Here is a 26,413-nt window from a genome sequence, read left to right on the forward strand (position 1 = left end):
TTAGAACATTCGTTTATGAGATGCTTTTCTCCTATTGACGTCTAATGATCATGTTATCAAATATGAATACTGACAAGACAGTGAACACTGTTTTATATGCTCTACGTCTGCTGCTATAAATTTCATCTTTACTGTCCCTCCCGAGAACATTACCAGGTGCCGCTGTAAATGCGGAGAAAAGATTGACTGTTGTCCTTCTCTGACCCGTTTAACAAGACCGGTTGGCGGAATGATTTAAAAACAATCGTTTGTGCACAGACCGACGTAACTGAAATTCAAGAATCACGCTTTGTTAGGAGCGTAGGTCACATTACAATATCTTGACATTACCTGCGTTCTCGGATATCAGAAATCTCTGTTGTTACTAGAGAAAACCTGTTAGACGTTCACCATTGTCTTGAACCGCTCGTCGAGGTGAAAAGATAAGTAGCAGAGAGGAGAAGGCAACAGACGCTTGCAGCATTTGTGTTTGCGTGTATAAAAGGAGAGCATCGCGAAGTAACGTCATTAACATAGCTCTGGTGTTGGCAAACAGCAAAGTGATATCCCCTTTGTTTAGCGTAAGATTGAAAGCAGCGTCACAAGACACGAGAAGATATAGTTTCGTCTTATGAAATGGCACGTCAAAACTCATCTGCTGCAACTGATATTTTTGTCTCCCTGTTCGTCGTCAAATATGGTGTGTCTAGGAAATCTCCTTACTCGGATCGCTAGATAACATCCAAACAAATCGTATTACGAGTTTTATTACGAAATGAAAAGAAATAATACTTAACTTTGACAGCTATACAGAAGTGTCGCATGCAAAGGGCGATATAGAAATCAACAATCTATTCAGTAACAATCTCAAGTCTGTGATACAAGTGAAGTAACGAGCGTTGACGCTTCTATGCAAGTGCCTAGTCCTGAAGCTACTGGGCGTCGGCTGTCGGTCGCGCCGCTTAAGTCCTCTTCACGTAGGGGCCGCTGTTGTTGCGTTGTCGTCCTGAAGAGTGGTCGGGCAGCGTGCGATTGACTGACGTCTTCTCACAGCCATCTCTTCTCTGTTGTTCCCGTCTGGGGTGCCGACGCTTGACTCTGCACCGTAGCAAATGTAACATTATCCACATTAGTAACGATCGAGAGCCTTGCACGATGATGCCGTCAGTTAATTCCCTTTGTGCGCCCATAAACACCTCGGAAAGCTTTTCGCATTAATCATCTGTGTACAAATGACAGCTCCACCGATGCACTGAACTTTTATACCTTGTGTCTGCTACATTACCACCACTACATCAGCGTATATCGCCATCCCATGACTTTTGTCACCTCCGTGTGTTAGTTCTACATGAAAACGAACAGGACTTTATTGTAGCACATTTAATGTACTGCAATTTTGCAGTTCCGAATTATTCAAGAAAAATGTACAAAAATGATCTTCAAACACGTTTTTATTGACCAACTCGAGAACTGTGGCCTTCATTGAAAACGTATCCCAGTACAAAATTTAACTACATTAAATTTCCTAGGAAAACGTCCTATTCATTTTTTTTCTGTAAAACTAACAGTTTGTGTGTAGCGAGCAAGAGAATTTGGAAATCTTGCACTTGGTTTATGAACGCGTTACAAGATTCCTTAAACCTATCGGTATGGACAGCTGAGTTACCCTGTATGTCGTTGTGAACCACCAATGGAACACCAACCAAAGATCGTGAGAGTGATTTCGGCGGTTCTGGTGGCTACTCTCTTATTTATGGCGTTAGACCCTGTCGGTATTTGCTGTTGTTCTATAAAATTACTGTCCTTGTATGATGTTTCCGAATCTGGTACTTTCGAAAATTCTATCTTTGGTCATAGGAAAAAGTGGAGCCAAAAAATTAAAATATTTTCTTTCTTATATTTTGTAAATTATTACATAGAAACGACAAGAATGATTAATTATGTAATTATTTTCTGTTATTGAGCTTATTAAAGTAGCTACGGTCCGACAGTTAGATGGGAAGTTGATTCATTTAGTAATTCTTTCCCTTCGGAAAGCATTAGTTAAGAATAATATCGGACTTCGTAAAAGTAAAGAACAGCACGTTATAACAGATGTGACAGATATGACAACTGAATTACAATCGCACACAAAATTGCCCCTCAAAATGATCGAGAACCAAACGAACAACTTTCGTCTTACAATAATTCACTTTGATCGAAAATAAACACTGTTACTTTGACTTTAAATGAAAGGGACTGTAAAAATGCCCTAACATTTTCGTAATTTTAGTAGACTAGACAATCTGGCAACAATTACCAACAGCAATAGCAACACTAATAATAATTTTTCATACGTACTGGTAGTAGGATCTTTCCAGAATAAAATTTTCACTCTACAGTGGAGAGCGCGCCGATATGAAACTTCCTGGCACATTAAAACTGTAAGCTGGACCAAGGCACGAACTCGGAATCTCTGCCTTTCGCGGGAAAGTGCTCTTATCAAAGGTCCTGAGTTCGAGTCTCGATCCAGCAAACAGTTTTAATCTGCCAGAAAGTGTAATAGGATCTCTGTACTGAGCTTTTTATCTTGTTATACACCACAGATTATATACAGCGCAGCCTTTCACACATACTGACAGAAAATAAAATTAAATGGAATTTTATTTATAGATATTATACGCCCTCAAATAAAATGTATTGTTCACGAAACGAGGGGGAAATTTCGAAGTCTGGCTGTGACGTCACAGTTCATTTTCGGAGGCAAATTCGACAGGCGTGAATGTGCTGGGATGGCTTTGAAAGGAAGCACTGAGAAAAATACTTGGAGCCGGTTTCTTCAAGGTATCTGAGAACATGTTACTACCGTGCCCTTGCGTCGAGGACACACCGTTTAGGCTCCTTTAGGACACGATGTGTCAAGGCAAGACCTTCGTCAAACAAGCAAGCGGGCGCAGCGCTGACGTCTCTTTCGAACGACAACAAGACGACAGGATGGTAGCTATGTCAAAAGAAGAATTAATGAGCAGAGGACGCAAGACCAGCAGCGTGAAATTCAGCTCGCTAAATCTCGGGTAATTACTTTCTATTTCAAAGCACTGCATCTTGCTCCATATACTGTGGATACACAGTTATTTGTGATTGGTGATAAGCAGCCACGTACCGTGTTATGGTGAGGAGTGAAAACTGATATGCTAACAGACCATTCAGAAATCTCAGTCACCCAGTTTTAATATCTGTCGCAGTACAGTTTTACTATTTATCATTGCTTTAGTCTTCCTTCGGTTTACTCTCAGTATATTTTCTGTACTCATTGCACTGTTCATTTCATTCTACACGTCCTGGAGCCCTTCTCCAGTTTCACGGAGGATAGCAAAGTCGTCAGTGATTCTTATTATTGTTATGCTTTCACCCTGTATTTTCATATCACTCTTGAAATTTTTTTTTATTTCCGAAAGACTCCATCCCTCTTTTACACTCTTTCCAATCACAGTGTTTCGTTATGGGCCTGGAATTCTTAACGTTCATCCTTGGTTATCCTACATACTGTACATTATCCGTCGTTCCTTATAGATTACTTCCATCTTTTCTCAGAATTACCTACATCTTGCATCTTTTTCAATTTCGAACGCTTTATCTAGATCGACAAAACCTATGAACATATCCTGAATATCTTCGGAGCTGTGTGTGTTATATTTTCTGAAAGGCTGATGGCATCTTTTCAGTTCCACAGATTCTACAAGCCAACTTGAATATTCATTTGGTTGCCAATTTCCCCGCTGCCTTTCGAAATTTCGTATGAATGTTATCTGTCCCTTCGGCACTATTTGGTCACCTCCTCCAAAGCTCTGTTAAATTCTGAATCTAATATTTGGTCATATGCCTTCCAAATTGATTCCCACTTCCGTTTCTATCACTTCATCAACCAAGTAATCTTCCTCGTAGAGGCCTTTAGTGTATTCTTTCCACCTTTCGGCTGTACGATGCCTTCCAAATTGGCTCAAACTTCCGTTTCTGTCACTTCATCAAGTAAGTATTCTTCCTCGTAGAGGTCTTTAGTGTATTCTTTCCACCTTTCCTCTGTCCGACGCCTTCCAAATTGGGTCCAGTTTACATTAGTTCATCAACCAAGTAATCTTCCTCGTAGGGGCCTTCAGTGTATTCTTTCCACCTTTCGGCTGTCTGATCTACGTTTAGCAGCGGAATTCCCATTGCACTCTTAATGTGGCTCTCTTCCTTCTAACTTGCCGGATGATTGCTTTAACTTTCCTCTATGCTCAATTAGCCTTCGGAGAACCATTTCTTTGCTGATTTCTTCGCATTTTTCTTGCAGCCATTTCCTTGTTTCCTTGTACTTCGTATTTATTTCGTTCCTAAGTGACTTATGCTGCTATATGCCTGTTTTTTCCTGAACATTTTGTACTTCTTCTTTCGTCGATCAGCTGAAGTATTTCTCCTGTTACCTAACGTTTCTTTGCAGTTAAGATCCCATCCTTGTACTCAGTGTCTGACTGTCCAAAATCTGTGATTGCCCTTTTCAGAGATGTCCATTCCTCTTCAACTGAACTGTTTACTCTATTATTCTTTACTGCTATCCATATCCTCAGCGAACTTCAAACGCATCTCATCATTCGTCAGTACTGCAGAATCCCACTGCCATATTTGGTCCTCCAGACGATTCTCTTCAACTTCAGGCTGCTCATCACCACTACTAAATTGTGTTTCGAGTGTATACCTGCTGCTGGGCAGGCCTTACAATTCAATATCTGACTTAGGAAACTCTGTCTAACTCTGATGTGATGATATAACGGATTCGATATCTGCAGCACAAACACTATTCCGCTATGAAACAGCTTCTCCCGATACAATGGCAACACATAAGAGCTAAAGGTATTACTACTGCTATGAGCTACTGCGTCTTCGTCACCTGCTGTTGTTCCCTTGTTGCCACCGTCGGTCTGCTGCGAGATGGACTGCGGTGACAATAGCGATACACACACATACAGGTGGCGGTAGTGTCGCATACGCAAGGTATAAAAGGGGGATGGAATTGGCAGAGCTATCACTTTTACTCAGGTGATTCATACGAAAAGGCTGCTGACGTGATTATGGCCACACGACAGGAATTAGCAGACTTTGAATGCGGAAGGGTAGTTGGAAATAGGGGCATGGAACATTCCATTTCGGAAATCGTTAGGGAATTCAATATTCCGAGGTCCGTAGTCACAAGTGTGCCGAGAGTACCTACTTTTAGACGTTACTTCTCACCACGGACAACGCAATGGGCGATAGCCTTTACTTAAAGATCGAGAGCAGCGGCGTTTGCCATGCGTCGTGGTAATAGACGAGCAACACTGGGTGAAACAACAGCAGAAATCAATATGGGACGTACGACGAACTTATTCATTAGGACAGTGCGGCGAAATTTGTCGTTAATGGGCTATGGCATCAGATGAGCGACGCGAGGGCGTTGGCAGATAGCACGGCATCGCCTACAGCGCATCTCCTGGGTTTGTGACGATATTGGTTGGACTCTAGACTGGAAGACAGTTGTCTGTTCAGGTGAGTCCCGATTTCAGATGGTAAGAGCTAATGGTAGCATTCGAGTGTGGCGCATATCCCACGAAGCCATGGACCTAGATTTGTCAACAAGGCACTGCGCAAGCTGGTGGTGCGTCTATAATGGTGTGGGCTTTGTAGACATGGAATTGAATCGGTGCTCTTTATGTTCTGCTACTTCGAGATCACTTGCGGCCATTCAAGGACTTCATGTTCTCAAACAGCGATGACATTTTATTGCATGATAATATGCCATGTCACCGGGCCACAATTGTTCGCGATTAATTTTAAGAGCATTCTGAACATTTCGAGCGACTGATTTGGCCACCCAGTTCGCATGATATGAATCCCATGGAACAATTATTGGACACAATCGAGAGGTCAGTTTGTGCACAAAATTCTGCTCCGGCATCACCTTCGCAATTATGTACGGCTACAGAAGCGGCATTGCTCAATATTGACACACAGTCAACATGGGTTTAGAAAACATCATTCCTGTGAAACACAACTACCTTTTTATTCACATGAAGTGTTGAGTGCTATTGACGAGGGATTTCAGATCGATTCCGTATTTCTGGATTTCCGCAAGGCTTTTGAGACTGTACCACACAAGAGGCTGGTAGTGAAATTGCATGCTTATGAAATATCAGTCATGTAACTGGATTTGTGATTTCCAGTGAGAGAGGCCACAGTTCGTAGTAACTGACGGAAAGTCATCGAGTAAAACAGAAGTGATTTCTGGCGTTCCCCAAGGTGGTGTTATAGGCCCTTTGCTCTTCCTTATCTATATAAACGGTTTTGGAGACAATCTGAGTAGCCGTGTTCGGTTGTTTGCAGATGACGCTGTCAGTTATCGACAAATAAAGTCATCAAGAGATCAAAACAAACTGCAAAACGATTTATAAAAGGTATCTGAATGGTACAAAAAGTGGCAGTTGACCCTAAATAACGAAAAGGGTGAGGTCATCCACATGAATGTTAAAAGAAACTCGTTAAACTTCGGTTACACGATAAATCAGTCTAATCTGAAAGCCGTAAATTCAACTGAATACCCAGGTATTACATATACGAACAACTTAAATTGGAAGGAATAGATAGAAAATGTTGTGGGGAAGGCTAACCAAAGACTGCGTTTTCTTGGAAGCACGCTTAGAAAGTGTAACAGACCCACTAAGGAGACTGCCTACACTACGCTTGTCCGTCCTCTTTTACGAGGGTCGGTCAAAAAGTAATGCCTCCCATTTTTTTCTACTTAAAAAAATTAAGTTAAGTGAAAAATTTGAATTTGGCGCCATTCCTCAAACCTTCTTCTGCAATCCACTGCAGTAGTAACTTTCTGTGTCAACAGGTGGCAGCACAGCAGAAGTTTGTAAGATGGCCGACATCGATGTTCGTTTGAGACAGCGTTGTGTGATTGAATTCTTGAATGCAGAAGGTGAAACGTCCATACGCATTCATGAAAGACTGAAGAAGGTGTATGGTGTTGTGACAGAGGATGTCAGCACTGTTAGACGATGGGTTCGTCGTTGTAAGGAAGCTGAAGGGCAAACACCGTTGACTGACGAAAAGCGGAGCGGCAGGCCGGTGAGTGCAGTGACTCCACACAACATTCAGCAAGTTGATGACATCATTCGTGGTGACCGTCGGGTGACTGCAGATGAAGTGTGTCGCATTATTTCTCTTGGTAAAGGCAGTGTGATCACGATTATTAAACAATTGGGGTACTCAAAAGTTTGTGCACGGTGGGGTCCAAGAATGTTAACTGATCAGAATAAAGAGGCAAGGAAAACAATAGCCTCCCAACACTTGCAGCGCTTCCGTTTGGAGGGAGATGAGTTTCTGAAAAAAATTGTGACCGGGGACGAAACATGGGTGTATTTTTTTGAACCCGAATCAAGGAGGCAGTCAATGGAGTGGCGTCACACAAGCTCGCCGAGGAAGAAAAAATTCAAAACTGTGCGATCGGCAGGGAAAGTTATGGCAACAGTTTTCTGGGATACAGAGGGTGTGATTCTGGTTGATTTTTTGGAGCAGGGATGCACAATAAATTCTGTTCAATACGTCACAACCCTCAAAAAACTTAAAGCACGTCTTCAGCGAGTTCGCCCAACAAAATCAATGGCAGATGTTCTTCTTTTGCATGACAATGCAAGACCACACACCAGTCGTCACACCTCTGACGAGATTGTCAAAATTGGATGGGAAGTTTTGCCTCATCCCCCATACAGCCCTGACCTGGCACCATCAGACTTCCACCTGTTCGGGCCACTAAAAGAAGCTCATCGTGGGATTCATTTTGAAGATGAGGAGGCCGTCAAAACATCCGTGCGTCAATGGCTTAGGAAGCAGAGCTGTGATTTTTACCGTGCTGGGATACATGCCCTTGTTCAAAGATGGACCAAAACTGTAGAGATGGGCGGAGATTACATTGAAAAATGACAAAATGATCCTCAATGTTGTGGTTTTCAACCTATGTAATTGCATTTAAATTTCCTGACAATTAAACGTAGAAAAAAAATAGGAGGCATTACTTTTTGACTGACCCTCGTAGAATACGGCTGCGCGGTGTGGTGTCCTTACCAGATAGGACTGACGGAGTACATCGAAAAAGTTCAAAAAAAGGCAGCACGTTTTATATTATCGCGAAATATGGGAGAGAGTGTAACAGAAATGATACAGGATTTGGGCTGGAAATGATGAAAAGAAAGGCGTTTTTCGATGCGACGGAATATCCTCAGGAAATTCCAATCACCTACTTTCTCCTCCGAATGCGAAAATATTTTGTTGACACCGACTTACATACGGACGATAAAATAAGGGAAATCAGAGTTCGTACAGAAAGATATAGGTGTTCATTCTTTCGCTATACGACATTGAAATAATAGAGAATTGTGAAGGTGTTTCGACAAACCCTCTGCCAGTCACTTGAATGTGATTTGCAGAGATGTAGATGTATTTCTGCAGGGGAGTACCAACGATTTGTTTCGTCCCTGCCACGTCGAGTTTCTGCACTAAGGATGTTGCTACAAAAGGAGGTTTGACACGATGTTAGGCGGTATCCCACGACTTTAGTCACCTCAATGAATGCCACTTGGTGCAGATGTAGCTGTGATATTGCCGATATCTGTCCAGGCTACTCAAGCGTGTCGGTGACATTATTGAAACCGAGGACAGTACGATGGCCAGGCGAGAGCGTGGTTGCATTGCCTTGGCATTCCGCGGCAAGAGAGACCCTTCGCAACCTCCCACCCACCAGCATCGCTTCACCTCGAGTTCCAGTCACGATAGCCGGTTTACGACTCTCCATTCACTTCTTTCTCTAGTCTTCACGCCTTAGAAATTCCAGCACTAGCCGGACATGGTCGCTGATAGATTAACATCGCTCCTCTGCGATTTCCTCATTACGATCATTTAGTTAGCGCAGCGCAAAGCAGCGTGCCAGAGTTACCCGGAAGCAGAATTATAATAGGGAACACCACCGAAGAGGCATGAAATTTACCTACACATGTACAGTTTCTCGTTGCTGTCTTTCTCCACCGTAAATAGAATTTTGTGTTACGCTGTTGCGATGTATCAAGAAAGCATCCAACTCTTCTTCGCTATGTGTCCACACTAAAAAGGTATCCACATGGACTGGCCTCAGTGAATTTTAATTTGCGGCATTCATTTCGATAAGCAAGTTCCGCTACAGCAGTTCCTTTTGTGTGAACTGTTTTCCTTGTGGTTCCGTTGTAAGAAATTTCATATGCTCCGTGTGTCGCTAGTGTCACTTTTGCCGTTCTGAAGCACTCTTTCATTTTCTTGATGGGGTCTAAAGATCATTTACTACGACAGGAAATTTCGCAATCTGTCACACGACTACGACGATACTTCATAGACATGCAATTTGAGCACAAGCCGATTGTGAAGTATTTCAGAAAGGTAAAACGCGGAATATGTTCCTGAATCCTACTACAATTTGATGTCAGCGATGTGGAGCTATAATTCATCAGATTGCTTCCATTTACTTTCTTGTGTAAAGATGTGACCTTTATAACTACCCATTGCGTAAGTACGGATATGGGGTCGTGCTAGCTGTTACATATGATTGCTGAAAACGAAACCGTTACATCACCATAGTCCGAAAGGAACGTAAATGATGTACAATCTGGATCGGAAGATTTACCGTTATAAAATGACATAAGCTGGTTCGCTACACCGAGAATGTCTACTTCTACACTACTGTCCATTTTGCTACACCAAGAAGAAATGCACATGACATACCGGTATTCATTGACAAATATATTATACTAGAACTGATATGTGATTACGACAAACCGATATTCATTGACAAATATATTATACTAAAACTGATATGTGATTACATTTTCACGCAATTTGGGTGCATAGATCCTGAGAAATCAGTACCCAGAACAACCACCTATGGCCGTAATATCGGCCATGATACGCCTGGGCATTGAGTCAAACAGAGCTTGGTTGGCGTGTACAGGTACAGCTGCCCATGCAGCTTCCACACGATACCAAAGTTCATGAAGAGTATTGTGACGAGCCATTTCCTCGGCCACCATTGACCAGACGTTTTCAATTGGTGAGAGATCTGGCGAATGTGCTGGCCAGGGCAGCAGTCGAGTATTTCCTGTATCCAGAAAGGCCCGTACAGGACCTGCAACATGCGATCGTGCATTATCCTGCTGAAATGTAAGGTTTCGCAGGGATCGAATGAAGGGTAGAGCGACGGGTCGTAATAAAGCTGAAATGTAACGTCCACTGTTCAACGTGCGGTCAGTGGGAACAAGAGGTGACCGAGACGTGTAACCAATGGCACCCCATACCATCACGCCGGGTGATACGCCAGTATGGCGATGACGAATACACGCTTCTAATGTGCGTTCACCGCGATGCCGCCAAACACGGATGCGACCATCACGATGCTGTAAACGGAACCTGGATTGATCCGAAAAAATGACGTTTTGCCATTCATGCAGCCAAGTTCGTCGTTGAGTACACCATCGCAGGCGCTCCTGTCTGTTGTTGCAGCGTCAAGGGTAACCGGAGCCATGATCTCAGAGCTGATAGTCCATGCTGTTGCAAACGTCGTCGAACTGTTCGTGCAGATGGTTGTTGTCTTGCAAACGTCCCCATCTTTTGAGCCAGAGATCGAGACGTGGCTGCACGATCGTTACATCCAAGCTGATAAGATGCCTGTCATCTCGACTGCTAGTGATATGAGGCCGTTGGAATCCAGCACGGCGTTTCGTTTTACCCTCCTGAACCCACCGATACTATATTCTGTTGCAGTCGTTGCTTCTCGACCAACGCGAACAGCAATGTCGCGATACGATAAACCGCAATCGCGATAGGCTACAATCTGACCCTTACCAAAGTCGGAAACATGATGGTACGCATTTCTCCTCCTTACACGAGGCATCACAACAACGCTTCACCAGGGAACGCCGGTCAACTACTGTTTGTGTATGAGAAATCGGTTGGGTACTTTCTTCTTGTCAGCACGTTGTAGGTGTCACCACTGGAGCCAACCTTGTGTGAATGCTCTGAAAAGCTAATCATTTGCATATCACAGCATTTTCTTCCTCTCGGTTAAATTTCGAGTCTGTAGCACGTTATCTTCGTGGTGTAGAAGTAGAGTACTTATGTTGGCAGCTGTTCGTGGTTCGGATTATGGAATATTTACTGCAGCTTCTTTGACGGACTATACGAGAAGCCCCTGACACACTTAACTGTCAACGTCTTTTTTTGCAGGCATCAAAGCGCCTGTGCTGCACCCGTACCCTGACTGGGAGTCGAACCTGCTGCCCGAGGGTCGGACTGACGATGGCAAGCAGCGCGTGGTGTCGGTGTTCCGCGTGAGCGTCGACGCGTGCGACCGCCTCTGGGTCATGGACACCGGGGTCGACGACATCCTGGGAAACACCAGCCACGTCACACCGCCCAAGGTCAGCCCGCGCTGAGCGCAGCGCCGCCGGCTCGTCCGCGAACAACCGGTTTCACAGTTCGTCCGGTCACCGCCCACACTCACTTGTTGTTGCTATTGATGAGCCGCGGACTTCCCACGACTGCCCTTAGCTACTGAATGGAGCCCATTTGGTTTGCAACGTCAGCAGTTTCTTTCTTCCCTAGCATTGCCCCGCTTGGTAAGGGGCGCTCTTTGCCAGTCTCCTGAAAGCCACTATTCTGGACAGACATGTGGATGCAGTACTTCTTGACTTCAGAAAAGCTTGTGACAGTGTAACACATCAACCATGTCGACAATATGATAATAAAAAAAGCGCTCCGTCCTCAGGCCACAATTGGCCCATCGGGACCATCCGACCGCCGTGTCATCCTCAGTTGAGGATGAGGATGCGGATGCGAATTGACGCATGGTGCAGGGAATGGCAATTGAATCTCAATGAAGACAAGTGTAATGTGCTGCGAATACATAGAAAGGTAGATCCCTTATCATTTAGCTACAAAATAGCAGGTCACCAACTGGAAGCAGTTAATTCCATAAATTTTCTGGGAGTATGCATTAGGAGTAATTAAAAATGGAATGATCATATAAAGTTAATCGATTCATTGGAAGAATCCTAAGGAAATGCAATCCGAAAACAAATGAAGTAGGTTACAGTACGCTTGTCCGCCCACTGCTTGAATACCGCTCAGCAGTGTGGGATCCGTACCAGATAGGGTTGATAGAAGAGATAGAGAAGATCCAACGGAGAGCAGCGCGCTTCGTTACATGATCATTTAGTAAAATCGCAAAAGCGTTACGGAGATGATAAACTCCAGTGGAAGACTCTGCAGGAGAGACGCTCAGTAGCTCGGTACGGTCTTTTGCTGAAGCTTCGAGAAACCTTCACCTAGGAGTCAGGCAGTATATTGCTCCCTCCTACGTATATTTCGCGAATATACCATGAGGATAAAATCCGAGAGATTAGAGCCCACACAGAGGCATACCGACAATCCTTGTTTTCACGAACAATACGAGACTGGAATAGAAGGGACAACCGATAGAGGTACTCAAGGTACCCTCCGCCACGCACCGTCAGGTGGCTTGCGGAGTATGGATGTAGATGGAGATACGGATAGGAGGGGCGTGTGGTCAGCACACCGCTCTCCCGGTCGTTATGATGGTTTTCTTTGACCGGAGCCGCTACTATTCAGTCGAGCAGCTCCTCAATTGTCATAACGAGGCTGATTGCAGTGACTGTTTTTCAACTGTTGTGATATTTGTGTTGGTGAGTGTAGGGGCTTGTATGAAATAATTACGTACTAATACATTTTCTAAAATGCAGAGGAAGTAATGGAAAGAAATGTAGGTGGTCAAAGTTAGCATGGATTTGGGGATACATTGACCAGCCTATGCTTCCACCTTAACTGTTAGCTATTATTCAGTTTGTCGTCAATATTTCAAAAATACAATGAAACTTTGACCACCCAGAAATAATACATTCTCCTAAAGTTTCTTAAGTGCTTAATTAGGCCTCATAAAAGGGGAAAGCGTAGTCCGGTACATAATAAAATTATAAATATAACGAAAAATTTGGTATTTTATCCGTATTCAGCAACTATACTTGTATATAATGAAATAACAAACAGCCAGTTGCGTAAAAAGGTATTTACCGGTTTCGGGCACTAAGTGCCCTTCTTTGACAGGTTATACTTACCGCATTATCTATGAGTGACAATAATAAAGTGCATATTGCAAAATGCCATAACCCAGAAACATGTGAGCTTCTAAGAAGTCTTATTGTATTAATGGATTCAGTATTGTGTTACTTATTGCTCCTGCATATTTTTTTAGGACCATGGCATTTTGCTATATGTTCTTTATTACTGACCCTCGCAAATAATGCGATAGGTATAACCTTCCGAAGAAGGGCATTAAGTGGCCGATAACGGCAAAGAAGTTAAATTTCTTGTTGTTTATTATTTCATTATACAACGAATAGCGCTAAGATGGAGTATCACAAACATCTATTGCAGTCAGAATTAGGGTATGTGGTATTTTATAGAGTAGAGAGGATATAAAATGTAGACAGGCAATGGAAAGGAAAGCGTTGCTGAAGAAGAGAAATTTGCTAACATCGAGTATAAATTTAAGTGTCAGGAAGTCGTTTCTGAAAGTTTTTGTATGGAGTGTAGCCATGTATGGAAGTGAAACATGGACGATAAATCGTTTAGACAAGAAGAGAATAGAAGCTTTCGAAATGTGGTGCTACAGAAGAATGCTGAAGATTAGATGGGTAGATCACATAACTAATGAGGAGGTGTTGAAGAGGACTGGGGAGAAGAGAAGTTTGTGGCACAACTTGATTAGAAGAAGGGACCGGTTGGTAGGACATGTTCTGAGGCATATGACGACACAATTAGAACAAACAGAACTAATAATTCATTTGCTTTCTGTGGCCTCACAAACGACTCTACTTCTATTTAGAACCACATCTCGTCAAGTCCATAGACAACTGATAAGCACTGAGATGCTATATAAGTCAAAGAATTTACATCTGCGTCAGAGACAATTGCCGGTATATATTTAACCAAGTTAACAGAAATGAATTTATGAAATTTCGTGAAAAATACTTCAATATTGTTTTAAATACGTGCAATATAAAGATTTAATCATTAAATAATTAATATTTATGAACATGGATTTAAATGAATTTATTTTTATGTGAACGAAGATTCCAATACCCGCTGGTACCGTAGGATTCCTGATTATCATTGGATTGATTACATCATAATTACTGTCGGAATGCTGCATAAATATCCGAGATTGGTAAGTTGCTTTAAATGTTCAGAAGTGTAAAATCGGACTCCTTATAAAATCCTAAAACGTGACTTAAATATCAGTGAGTCATAAATGAAATATTCATACAAATAAATGCTTATAATAATTTATGAGGATATAGAATATGAACTGAATGATCACATGCACTCGGTCGCTGGTAAAGCAGGTGCCAGGTTCAGGGGCAGAATACTGGGAAAATGCAGTCACTCTGTTATAGAGATAGTTTAATAAACATTTGTGCTACCCATCCTAGATTATAGCACAATTCTGGACTCATATCAAATAGGACTAACAATAGATACTGAATGTGTACAAACAAGGGCAGCACGAATGACTAAAGGAAGAGCGTCCCTGAAGTTGTGAATAACATGAACTGATAGACTCTTGAAGAAAGGTATTAACTATCCTGCCAAAGCCTAATTTTTCAGGAACCAGCGTTAAGTGAGGGATCTAGGGACAACGGCAGTCCCCTATGTATCGGTCACGCAGGGACCGCGAAGACAAAAGTGACGGATTGCATCTCGCATAGAGGCTTTTAAGCATCCTTCCTCAACTCGCTGCAAGGGTGGAAGCGGAAGACATCGCAATATATGGTGCAATGGTAACACTAAAAGTATCCTTCAGCATGCACTTCACAGTGACATACTCAATACGTATGTAGCTGTGAGTGTAAATTTGTTTCTGTGACCAGATGTCTTGCCTTGCATAGCAAAGTCATTTTAGTCGGAGTGGAGTAGCGTCGGCTCGTCATCTGTCTGGAAACTGTATAATCAGTCGGTGTACATTTTCGTATCAAAAAACCCTCGAACTGGCGCTGAAGTTTGTCTTTATTAACTGATGAATAGTATCGGCCAGTTTAAGTCCATTTTGAAAGCCCCCACATAAGCCATACAACAACATCCGTTACACTTGAACGATGGCCACATAGCGTGTGTGTGTATGACTGGCTGGAACATACCACTAACAAAACTACCGTATAGTCCGTGTGTTGTGTTGACTCAGAGGCGGGGTGCTCGGTAGAGTGTGGAAAGCCGCTGAAAAAACCACACCTATATTAACAGCAGTGCTAGACCAGAAGTGTCTTATCTCTATTTTACGACGGTGTTTAGAATTCCAGGACGAATTTTCACTCTGCAGCGAGTGCGCTGAGACATACCTTCGTGACGGATTAAAAATGTACGCCGAACTGAGATGCAGCCTGAAGCCTCTGCCTTTTGTGGGTGTGTGCTCCACCGACTGAGGTATCCAAGCAACACTCATGAGCCCCCTTCGCAGCTCTACGTCCGCCAGTTCCTTATCTCCTGCCTTGGGGCCGCCCACATGTCGCCAATGTTGATTCGAATACGCTGCAAAAGTTTCGCTGGGAAGCCCTTACACATCTTCCAGACCAAGCGGTTTCTGCAACAACGCGCAATTCGCCGAAGGGGCATGATTTGGAAAGACTTGCACTAGGCGCTAAATCTTTCTCTGAAAGGGTCTCGTGACCAATAATCTCTTACGATAATTTCGTTTCTGCGTAACTACTGTAACCTATATCTATTTGTATGTGCTTACTCTAGTGACGTCTTAACCTTGCTCTACGATTCCGCTCCTCCGTCCCTATACTTACTTTTTTACAATTCACAGGATGTATCCTGTTAAGGTATGCATTCTTCTAGTCAAGCTTTAACATAAAACACTTTTCTACTCGATTCGTTTCAGTACTTATTCATTATTGACTTGCTGGAGCCATCTAATTCTCAGCATTCCTCTGTAACGCCAGACTGTTTGAGCTCCTGAAATGCCTACGTTTCTCTTTCACATAAGGCTACAGTCCACACAAATACTATCAGAAAATGCTTTCTAATGTTTAAATTGTATGTGAGATTGATATAGTTTTTTTATTTTTTATTTTACGGAGTAGGTTTCCTTGGCTAGTCCGCAGCTTGCATGGTCTTCAGACAGCCGGTGTAAGTTTCGTGTTGACCTACTACTTTTAGCGTATTTCTTAATAAATCCCCTCAGCATCGCCTGATTTAATTAACTACCCTCCATTACCGCAGTTGTAATTTCGTTTTTGTATATCCAACCATCTGTCTTCGTAACACTACCTAGTCTATCATTAATGAAGACTGTGTTTACGCAGTAATCGCATTTATTACAGTACAATGTCCTTCAGACATGCTTGGATCGGCGATAGGAAAGTGCTCGGATAGACCGTTCATGACAGGCAGGATATCCGGGTTCGAGTCCCGTTCCGACAAAGTAGCTGACGCTAATAAATATGCACAATTTGTGAATACATTTCACTACCTATTCTCTTCACCTAAACCAAGTCCTTTTGCCGTCGTGTCCGAACTACAATGTCATCGACAAATCTTAAAGTTTGAAGCATGATTTATAAGAATAAGAAACACACAACAAATCTCTTAGATGTCTAGGGATAGACGTCCTCCTGTTTTCTAACACTTGATACGCATAATAACTTAAATCGTGGTGATAATACGTACGTAATAAGGAACCTTTTTCTTCAGCTGATGGTGTTTGACCTGAAGACAGACAAGCTGCTGCGCGAGTTCCGATTCAAACAGGAGCTGTACAAGGACTCGTCCTTCTTCGCCAACGTGGTCGCAGACGTGGAGCCGGACCAGTGTGACAAGGCATACGCCTACCTGCCGGACCTCGGCTCCTACGCCCTCATCGTCTACAGGTGGGTCACCAGGCTCAAGCTTCACTTGCGTGCAACAGCAAAAAGGTACAGATGAAGTAACGTTCGGTTGCCGACTGGATATGCCTTTCAAGTGGTGCAACGTTTTATGATAACTAACTCAGCGAGACAAAAGTATCCTAAATAAAGGCATTGGACCGGGTCACTATTACTACTGAAGCTGCTACTACTTTTACCGTCTCCTACGACTGCTTCTAGTAGACATAAAATCCACGCAAAAAAAAAAGAAAAAGAAAACGCAACCTGATCTGAACGAGTTCTGGGCTATCTTGAGAACACTACATCTACATTTATACTCCGCAAGCCACCCAACTGTGTAAGGCGGAGAGCACTTTACGTGCCACTGTTATTACCTCCCTTTTCTGTTCCAGTCGCGTAAGGTTCGCGGGAAGAACGACTCTCTGAAAGCCTCCTTGCGCTCTCGAATCTCTCTAATTTTACATTCGTGATCTCCTCGGGAGGTATAAGTAAGGGGAAGCAATATATTCGATACCTCATCCAGAAACGCACCCTCTCGAAACCTGGCGAGCAAGCTACACCGCGATGGAGAGCGCCTCTCTTGCAGAGTCTGCCACTTGAGTTTCCTAAACATCTCCGTAACGCTATCACGGTTACCAAATAACCCTGTGACGAAACGCGCCGCTCTTATTTGGATCTTCTCTATCTCCTCCGTCAACCCGCTCTGGTACGTATCCCACACTGATGAGCAATATATATTCAAGTATAAGTCGAACGAGTGTTTTGTAAGCCACCTCCTTTGTTGATGGACTACATTTTCTAAGGACTCTCCCAATGAATCTCAACCTGGTACCCGCTTTACCAACAATTAATTTTATATGATCATTCCACTTCAAATCGTCCCGCACGCATACTCCCAGATGTTTTACAGAAGTAACTGCTACCAGTGTTTGTTCCGCTATCATATAATCATACAATAAAGGATCCTTCTTTCTATGTATTCGCAATACATTACTGATGACAATCGGCAAAGTACTACCACTTACATGAAAATAAAAATAAATATAAGTGGAAACGAAAATTAGTCCTTTATGAGTATTTGGTATCCAGTAGGTTAAAAGATGCAGAAGAAGAAATTGGGGAATGTGGTGCTGAACGGAGGCACGCATGGAACGATAGAAAATGAATGGGCACGTCCTCTCGGCGGAATTATTAGAGACGAAACATAAGGTCGACTTGGGCGCGATTGAAACAGGAATCCGTTTACATTTGAGAGGAACCAACCGAGCATTCCGTTCAAGTGGAATGCGGATGATCGGACAAGGATTAAAATCACACTCTTCTCAAATTTGACTATATATCCCTTTTTTAATGTTACTTATAATCCGTCTTGATTGCATAAAATGTTTATTCATATGACCGGTTTCGGTTCCTCTAGATCCATCTTCAGATCTGCAATTTCGGTTACAAGAGCAACCTGTCCACTCACAGCAACCTTCACATGCTCCGTCACATTACATGTGTTCTAGAGGAACCGAAACCGGTCATGTGAATAAACATTTTATGAAATCAAGACGGATTATGAGTAACATTGTAAAACCATTGATTGCTGTTATCCCATCAGACATTATGTCTTTTTTTTTTTTTTTTTTTTTTTGAAAAAATATGTCCCTTTATTTAGTGCTTGTGTCTTCTTGATTTTGGTTACGACAGTCTATAGAGACAAGTATTTTGCAGTTGTCGTGGATAAATAAGGTGCGGTGAAGACATTTCATTCAATGCATAGACGTATACAAGGGCACCTTTCATAATATGCAACAGAATTCTTTAAGAGTATTACGTGGGCGTGCTGAAACGTAATACTTCCGAATTCTTTAAGTGGAAACTCTTAAAACGTTCCAAATAAAACAAATGTTACTAACAATCTGTATCTTTGTTCTTCATTTCTATATTTTCAGCCGGCCGCGGTGGTCTCGCGGTTCTAGGCGCGCATTCCGGAACCGTGCGACTGCTACGGTCGCAGGTTCGAATCCTGCCTCGGGCATGGATGTGTGTGATGTCCTTAGGTTAGTTAGGTTTAAGTAGTTCTAAGTTCTAGGGGACTAATGACCACAGCAGTTGAGTCCCATAGTGCTCAGAGCCATTCTATCTTTTCACACTGTTCCGCCACATTAATGCGAGACATGCTAGGAGAGGTTCTGGAAGGCAACGAAAGGAATCTGGAGCCAGGCCGACTCCAGTGTCATGGAGAGCACGCTAGGTTTCTCGGCTGAGCGTTCGTGGCGCCAATAGCCCGATCGAGATGCTCCATTAGTTTCTCGATTGGCTTTAAATCCGAGGAGTTTCATAGCAATGGGAATACGGTGAACGTACTCTGGTGCTCTGCGAGCTGTGTGAGACTTTGTATGGTCCTGCTCGTGATGCCAGTGTGCCGGGGGGGGGGGGGGGGGGGGGGGGAGAAGCATGTATGGGGCTGGTATGGTCCCAAGGACACACCCTTACTTGTGCTGATCCATTGGGTCCTCCAGAATGACGAGATCACCCAGGGAAAACATTCTCTAGACCATAACACCCTACCGCGGAAGATTGTTGCAGTGTGTTTTCTTTCAGACGTTACAAACCGTACACGCCAAAGGCCGTTTGTCCGATGCAGCATAAAACGTGATTCATCGGAAAGGCCACCTGTCAGCGTTCAGTCGATGTCCAGTTGTGGAAATGGCGATCAAATTCCAGCCTTCGTCGCTGGTGAACAGCGGTCAGCATGGGTACATCAACCAGGCGTTTGCTACACTGGGGCCCTTACGCAGCAGCGTTCGCTTAACAGACGTTCAGGAGACACTGTTGGTAGCCCCTTGGTCCATCTGTGCGGTCGGTTGCTCAACAGTTGCACAACTATTCGCCCGTACACATCTGCGCAGTAGTCGTTCACCCCTATGATCTGTGGCGCATGGTGTACCGCAGTTGCCTCGGCGTCTGTTTTGAATAGCACCATCTTGCCTTGCACGGTGTACTTGAACCACGATATCCGTTTACCAAATTAGCCGTTTCAGAAATGCTTCCACCCATGACCCGAAAGGCAATGATATGACCTTTTGGACTTTAAATGAGTCGACCCGTTTCCGCGTTACGATAACTATTGCACTCTTTTCTGCGTCCCCCCTCCCTCTTTCCTGAGACACTTTACATACTGTCCACTGTTAGTGCCGTCACTTGCTCTCTGTCACTTGTTACTGCATGTTGACGCCGAATACAGGTGGTGCTCAAATTAATGTGACTGAGCCTTGTATTTGTCAACCTAAATTCCGTTGCGACGAACACATTTCTCCAAACGAGAAAGCAGTTTGTTTAAACCGTCATGCATGAATGCGTGACATTGTTGAGGGACCCACTGTGGTAGCGACGTTCGATACCACACTTGTTAGGGGTTGCAGATATCGATCGCGGTCCGTAATAGATATCGCTGGACCCGCGGGTCACGACTAGCGCAGCTAGCTTGTGACAAGCATCTAGTCCACTCTGGGTCGGGACGTCAACTAGGAATATAGCGTGGCCTTCAGCTGATACGAAGCAACCTCTAACTAGGCGCTTAGTCAAGTATGGCATAACTAATGCCTCTCTAGATATGTTATAATTATATGTGTGCAGAAGCCTGTAACACAAGTTAAGTACAATATATATTATTTTTTTACCAACGACTTCTAATTATTTCAGTCGTTGCAGATACAGACTCTGCAGGCAGCTCCATACCGAATTCACTGCCAAACCTGCAATATATGTTTCTAATTAGCGTTGGCCACCTATCATCATAACAACTGACAACGAAAATCGTAACACCCGCAACCTCACATCTGCTTGCACCGCTTCATCAGTACCAAGGTAAAGTCTTCGAAGGTGTTTGATGTTTTGGAAACAGATGAAAACCGGATGGGGTCAAGTCGGGACTGTATGGAAGATGATAGATGACGGTGAACCCAAGGCGACGGATTTTTGCAGGCGTAACAGCGCTCGTTTGTGGTTAGGCATTGTCGTGCTGAAGTAGAGGGCACTCCACGTGTGGGCGAACTCTTCAAATTCAAAACTCGATCATAGTACGCTGTTTGTTACGCAGTGACGTAGTTACACGCTACAATTCGGAACCTTTGTAAGGGGCGGCATTATGGGCGCCAAAACGTTATAAACTGAATTAGAATACTAAAAGAGATCGCTCCACATTGAGTGTAAAAAATATAATAAATGAATTCCATTGATTGAGGGACTGATACGTAAACAAGGCAAAAAATGTAGCGAATTAAATTCAGAAGTGGCAAATACTTGAAAATACTTACGCTTATTGTTATCAATCACAGATAAACAATAGAAGTAATATTTCATGGCCTGTTTGACTGAGCACAGACACAAACTTAGTAACTGGGCAAGCATGGGGAGTTAATAACTTCTTTTCACCACTTGCAAGTTTAGGCAACCGATGTGATGTCGGTACGATGTGGTGATCATCTCCGGTCGTGCTTGCACCTGTGTTCTCATGTATGACATCTTTTGTCTATGACAGTATAAAATTTGGTGACTGAGATCAGGTAAGGAAAATGTAGTCGGGCGCATAAAAATTCAAGTATCGGATTGCTTGTCCGCTTAGCATGGGATTGGAAACGAATATATCACAAGGTGACGATATACGTCGGAATGAATGCATAGATCTGACTCAAAGGCCGAAAGTTTGGTCGACAATAGGTTTACATGCTTCTAGAAGGCAAACATAAAATATTTTATGTGAAACGGTACGAAATATCACTTCTTCTCAGGCACATCAGCATTCACAGACTCTTTTCTGTGTCCTGCCGGCCGCGGTGGTCTCGCGGTTCTAGGCGCGCAGTCCGGAACCGTGCGACTGCTACGGTCGCAGGTTCGAATCCTGCCTCGGGCATGGACGTGTCTGATGGGCTTTGGTTAGTTAGGTTTAAGTAGTTCTAAGTTCTAGGGGACTGATGACCACAGCAGTTGAGTTCCATAGTGCTCAGAGCCATTTGAACCATTTTTGTCCTCCTCTCACTCATCGATCGATCGTTATCTTTACGCACTGTCTATCCAGTCTCTCGCTTACTGTCTGGCCTCTCCTCTCTCTTTGATCTTCCCTCTTCCGGTCTCCTCTGTGCTAGAGTTTGATTTGTTTTCCATAGTACCGCCCCAGTCATTGGGAGCACAATTTCCATTCTGACCCAATGAACGGTCAAATTGCATACTGCCGCCTCCCAGTCTTCATATTTCCGAAAAGTCCCTGGCTGCAGCTGGTGGGTAACATGTGAACTGCTACATTGTGCCCACGCATGCTCCTTGTTATCGCACTTCTGAGACTTCGGTGAGGTCTCCCCAGCGAATTGCATTTCTCGTGGACACGTATAGGAATTACTTCAAATAATTGTATTCCTCAGTTATCACGACGTTAACAGCCCGACAACAAATTTGTTTCTTTGTAACTAAAATAATTGTGCCTTATCCAACTTGACAGCGTACTTCCGTTGTCAATCAGAGTTAAAAGGGGAACAACGCTTTCGGAGCAAAGGAAACGATTTAGTTAAACCGTACCTGTCTGGCTTTCGAGAAAAGTCACATAGAGATGCACCCTACGTGGGCCACCTTCTCTTGAGCGCATTAAACAATGTTGTCGTAGTAGTTGTTGTTGTGATCTTTAGTGTGAAGACTGGTCTGATGCAACTCTCCACGTTAGTCTATCCTGTGCAAGCCTCTTTATTTCTGTGTAATTACTGCAACCTACATCTATTTGATCCTCCTCACTCTATTCGTCCCTTGAACTCCCTCTCCTACTAAGCCATGTCGCATGGTCTGGGATTTCAGAGAATCATTGATAAACAACATAACATAGGGACAAACGGTGATAGCAAGTGCAGGACACTCGTGTCTGAAGAACGAAACTTCTATGTCTGCTGTGAGCTCTTGCTTCTGCGAGACAAGTGTACTAAACAGTCCAACAGTCATAACTGCTGTTATGAAGGCAGTATAGTGTATTTAATAGAGACTTTAAAGGCATCTGAGTATTTACTCTGTGTTAGGAGGCACATTAAAGATACAACTGCGATAGCGACATCCCATGTCAATGGCAGAGGCGAAACACGTGTGGGATGGGTTAAACACTGGCCAAAGTGGAAGCTGAACTGGTTACTAACCGATAACGATCTCATTCGACATGACATGAAGCGTCGTGGCCAATAAATTAATGTTACTGTGAGGTCACCACAGCCATAGCGCGTGTAGTGTCTGTTCAGCTGTGTGAGCAGTTGGTTGAGAACATAGGCTGACTGCACAGATCGGTACAGAGAAATCTGTGACCTTTGAGAAGCTGTTTCGACACCGAGCGTGACGCTTAGAAAATTTCCACTTGACGGAGCGACTGCCAAGCGATGAGCACAGCAGCAAATGTAATCCGTAAACACACAGCCTGTTGCCAGGCTTGCCTGGTAGTCTGCGCTCATCCTGGTCTGCGTATCGTGAATGACGTTTCGCCTGCAACGCCGACAGGAATCTTCAGAGGTACTGCTCAGGAGTCGAGAGAATATCTGATGTTATTTCAGTAATTACGAAATCGAGTCAGATTTACAACAGACTTGGCAGTTGGAGGCCACTTATCAGTACGATGGTGCACTCCTGGTCTGGATGTCAGCACTGATTCGGTTAGGATATGTCATAAATCCATTGTATTTCCTCCTAGGGGATGCTGTCCCACAACCGTCGTCGCTTGTTCATGGTATGCTGCATAGTGGCACACAGACGGAGTTGACGTCCAAGCAGGTCCCACACATGTTCTATCAGACATAGGTTTCGCGATCTTACTGTTCACAGGAGTACTTAAACATCGTGTAGACAATTGACAGAGACAGCTTTCAAGCGTGGAAGAGGATTGTCCTGTTGAAATATGGCACCTTGATACTGTCACATGAGAGGTAACACATGAGGACATGACGTACTGTTGTAGCGTCACGTTTTGTTGAGTCCCTACCTCAGGAAAAGCAGTCCGGCAACAAAGGAGGTAGCTTACAAAACACTGATTCGACCAGTGCTCGAATGTTGCTCGTCATATGGGGTAAGTACCAGCTAGGATTGCTGGAGGGAATAAGGAAGATCCAAAGAAGAGCTGCAAGATTCGTTATAGGTTCATTCAGTAAGCACGGAATCTTTACTGTAATGGTTAACCAATTCCAGCGGCAAATGCTGCAGGAGAGGCGTTCTGCGTCACGGCATGGTCTGCTGTTAAAAATTGCAAGAAGTTACTTTGCTAGGAGAGGCAACAAATATATTGGTTCCTCCTACGAGTATCCCGGGAAAAGAACTTGAACATAAAATTAGAGAAGCTTACCGGCTACCATTCTTCGCGCGTGCCATTCGTGAGCGGAGCAGGGAAAGAGGGGGGGACAGATGGACACACACCGGAAGGTGGCTTGCAAAGTACAGTCGTAGATGCAGAAATGGTCACGAACGAGAAAATCAGAGGATTTTGATGTTATAAGGAGCTTTACCAACAATCATTCTTCCAACGCTATATTCGTGAGTTGAACTGGGAATGGGCAAAATGATAAAGCGTTATGACGCTAATATTCTTTTCAGTACTTTTAACGGGAGCTCATGTGTTTGGTCAGTATTTGACAGTTATTTCTTCTATTCTGCCTTTTGTCAACGCCTTCACGATTTCCGACGAAGGGTTTCCGACAAAGGATTGGTGATACTATATTTCTTTCAGATATTTTTTAACGAAATTGCAAATCAGCTTCATTGGGTTTCGGTCACAGTGGTAATCATAGAACAGAAAATTTCTTTTAAATCCTGTCCACAGCGTACACAGAAAGTCATTTTAGGCATGTCAAAGTAGATTACAGTTTCGCATTTCTCGGTCATAACGCAAAATAAGTGCCATATCTACAGTGTTACACGCAACGCTCGAAGGAACTCCTTGTAACCTATCGTAGCTCCACCTGAGTTCAAAAGCAAAATACACAAACAGAAACCAGCACCAGGGTGAAAGTCCCGTTGCCGGCAAGGTCATTGTACACTGATGAGGCGCCGGCCGGAGTGGCCGTGTGGTTGTAGGCACTACAGTATGGAGCCGAACGACCGCCACGGTCGCAGGTTCGAATCCTGCCTCGGGCATGGATGTGTGTGATGTCCTTATGTTAGTTAGGTTTAATTAGTTGTAAGTTCTAGGCGTCTGATGACCTCAGAAGACAAGTCGCACAGTGCTCAGAGCCATTTTTGAAATGATGAGCCAAAACATAATGTCCATTGCCACCGCGACGTTGGATGCCTCCTGGTGGCGTTGCGGACGCGTCACTCGCTATGAAATGTATGCAAGCAGTGCAGACACGAACAGGGTCCCCCTAGCGAAGATATGGGCTGCAAATGGCAAAATCCTTTGACATAATGTGATGTGGTTGGCAGGAGAGCCAACACAGAAGGAGACCGAAATGCACGCGTCTCAGCTCACGCAGGCTGGCGTGAGGTCTGGAACATGACAAGGGAATTGGAATTGAGAAAAACGGACGTAGCTGGTGGAATACTTACCTTTAATCCATTAATGGAGAACGTCGCTCTTTGTGGTACATGATTCACAATATCAGTAGTATGGATAGTGGCGCCTTGCTAGGTCGTAGCAAATAACGTAGCTGAAGGCTATGTTAACTATCGTCTCGGCAAATGAGAGCGTAGAAATCAGTGAACCATCGCTAGCAAAGTTGGCTGTACAACTGGGGCGAGTGCTAGGAAGTCTCTCTAGACCTGCCGTGTGGCGGCGCTCGGTCTGCAATCACTGATAGTGGCGACACGCGGGTCCGACGTATACTACCGGACCGCGGCCGATTTAAAGGCTACCACCTGGCAAGTGTGGTGTCTGGCGGTGACACCACATAATGACTTTGGCAAATGGCAGCTTATTATTACGCGGGACCTGTGAACGAGAATCTCGAGAACGGCCAAGTTGGTTCGAATGTTCACGTGCTACTGTCGTCAGCATCTACGGAAAGAGGTAGGACAGTGAAACTATCACTAGGCGCTAAATGGTTGGACGTCCACGACTCTTCACAGAACATGGGGTTCGCAGAGTTGTCTGCTCTGTAAAGTGGGGTAGATGGTTCTGTGGCATTTCTGCCGAAAGAGCACAGTGCTGCTGCCCGCACAAGTGTTTAGAAGAACACACCGTTCGTTGTACACTGTTGAACCTGGAGTCCCGCAGCAAACCACCCATGACCTCTTCACATGGTGACCCAACGACATCGTCAATTACAATCGCAATGGGCACGGAACCATCGGGATTACACCGTCGATCAATGGTGTCGGCTCTTCAGGTGAATCACATTTTTGCTACACTAGGTCTCTGATTGTCTCCACAAACGATGTCGCGACTCGAAATGCGCAGCGCGCCAGAGACACAGGCAAGTGGT

At 44.0% G+C, this 26,413-nt stretch overlaps 1 protein-coding gene across 1 annotated transcript in view; it reads left to right on the top strand.

The window, feature by feature from the left end:
* Window positions 1-26,413, top strand: part of LOC126285324 (protein yellow-like) — a 66,686-nt gene that overhangs the window by 27,119 nt on the left and 13,154 nt on the right. Inside the window, exons 3-4 of the mRNA XM_049984627.1 lie at window positions 11,278-11,471; window positions 16,822-16,997. Of these exons, the coding sequence (XP_049840584.1) occupies window positions 11,278-11,471; window positions 16,822-16,997 (370 nt within the window). The remainder of the gene's footprint in view (window positions 1-11,277; window positions 11,472-16,821; window positions 16,998-26,413) is intronic.

This window comes from Schistocerca gregaria, chromosome 8 (genome assembly GCF_023897955.1).
Source record: "Schistocerca gregaria isolate iqSchGreg1 chromosome 8, iqSchGreg1.2, whole genome shotgun sequence".
NCBI classification, from domain to species: domain Eukaryota; kingdom Metazoa; phylum Arthropoda; class Insecta; order Orthoptera; family Acrididae; genus Schistocerca; species Schistocerca gregaria.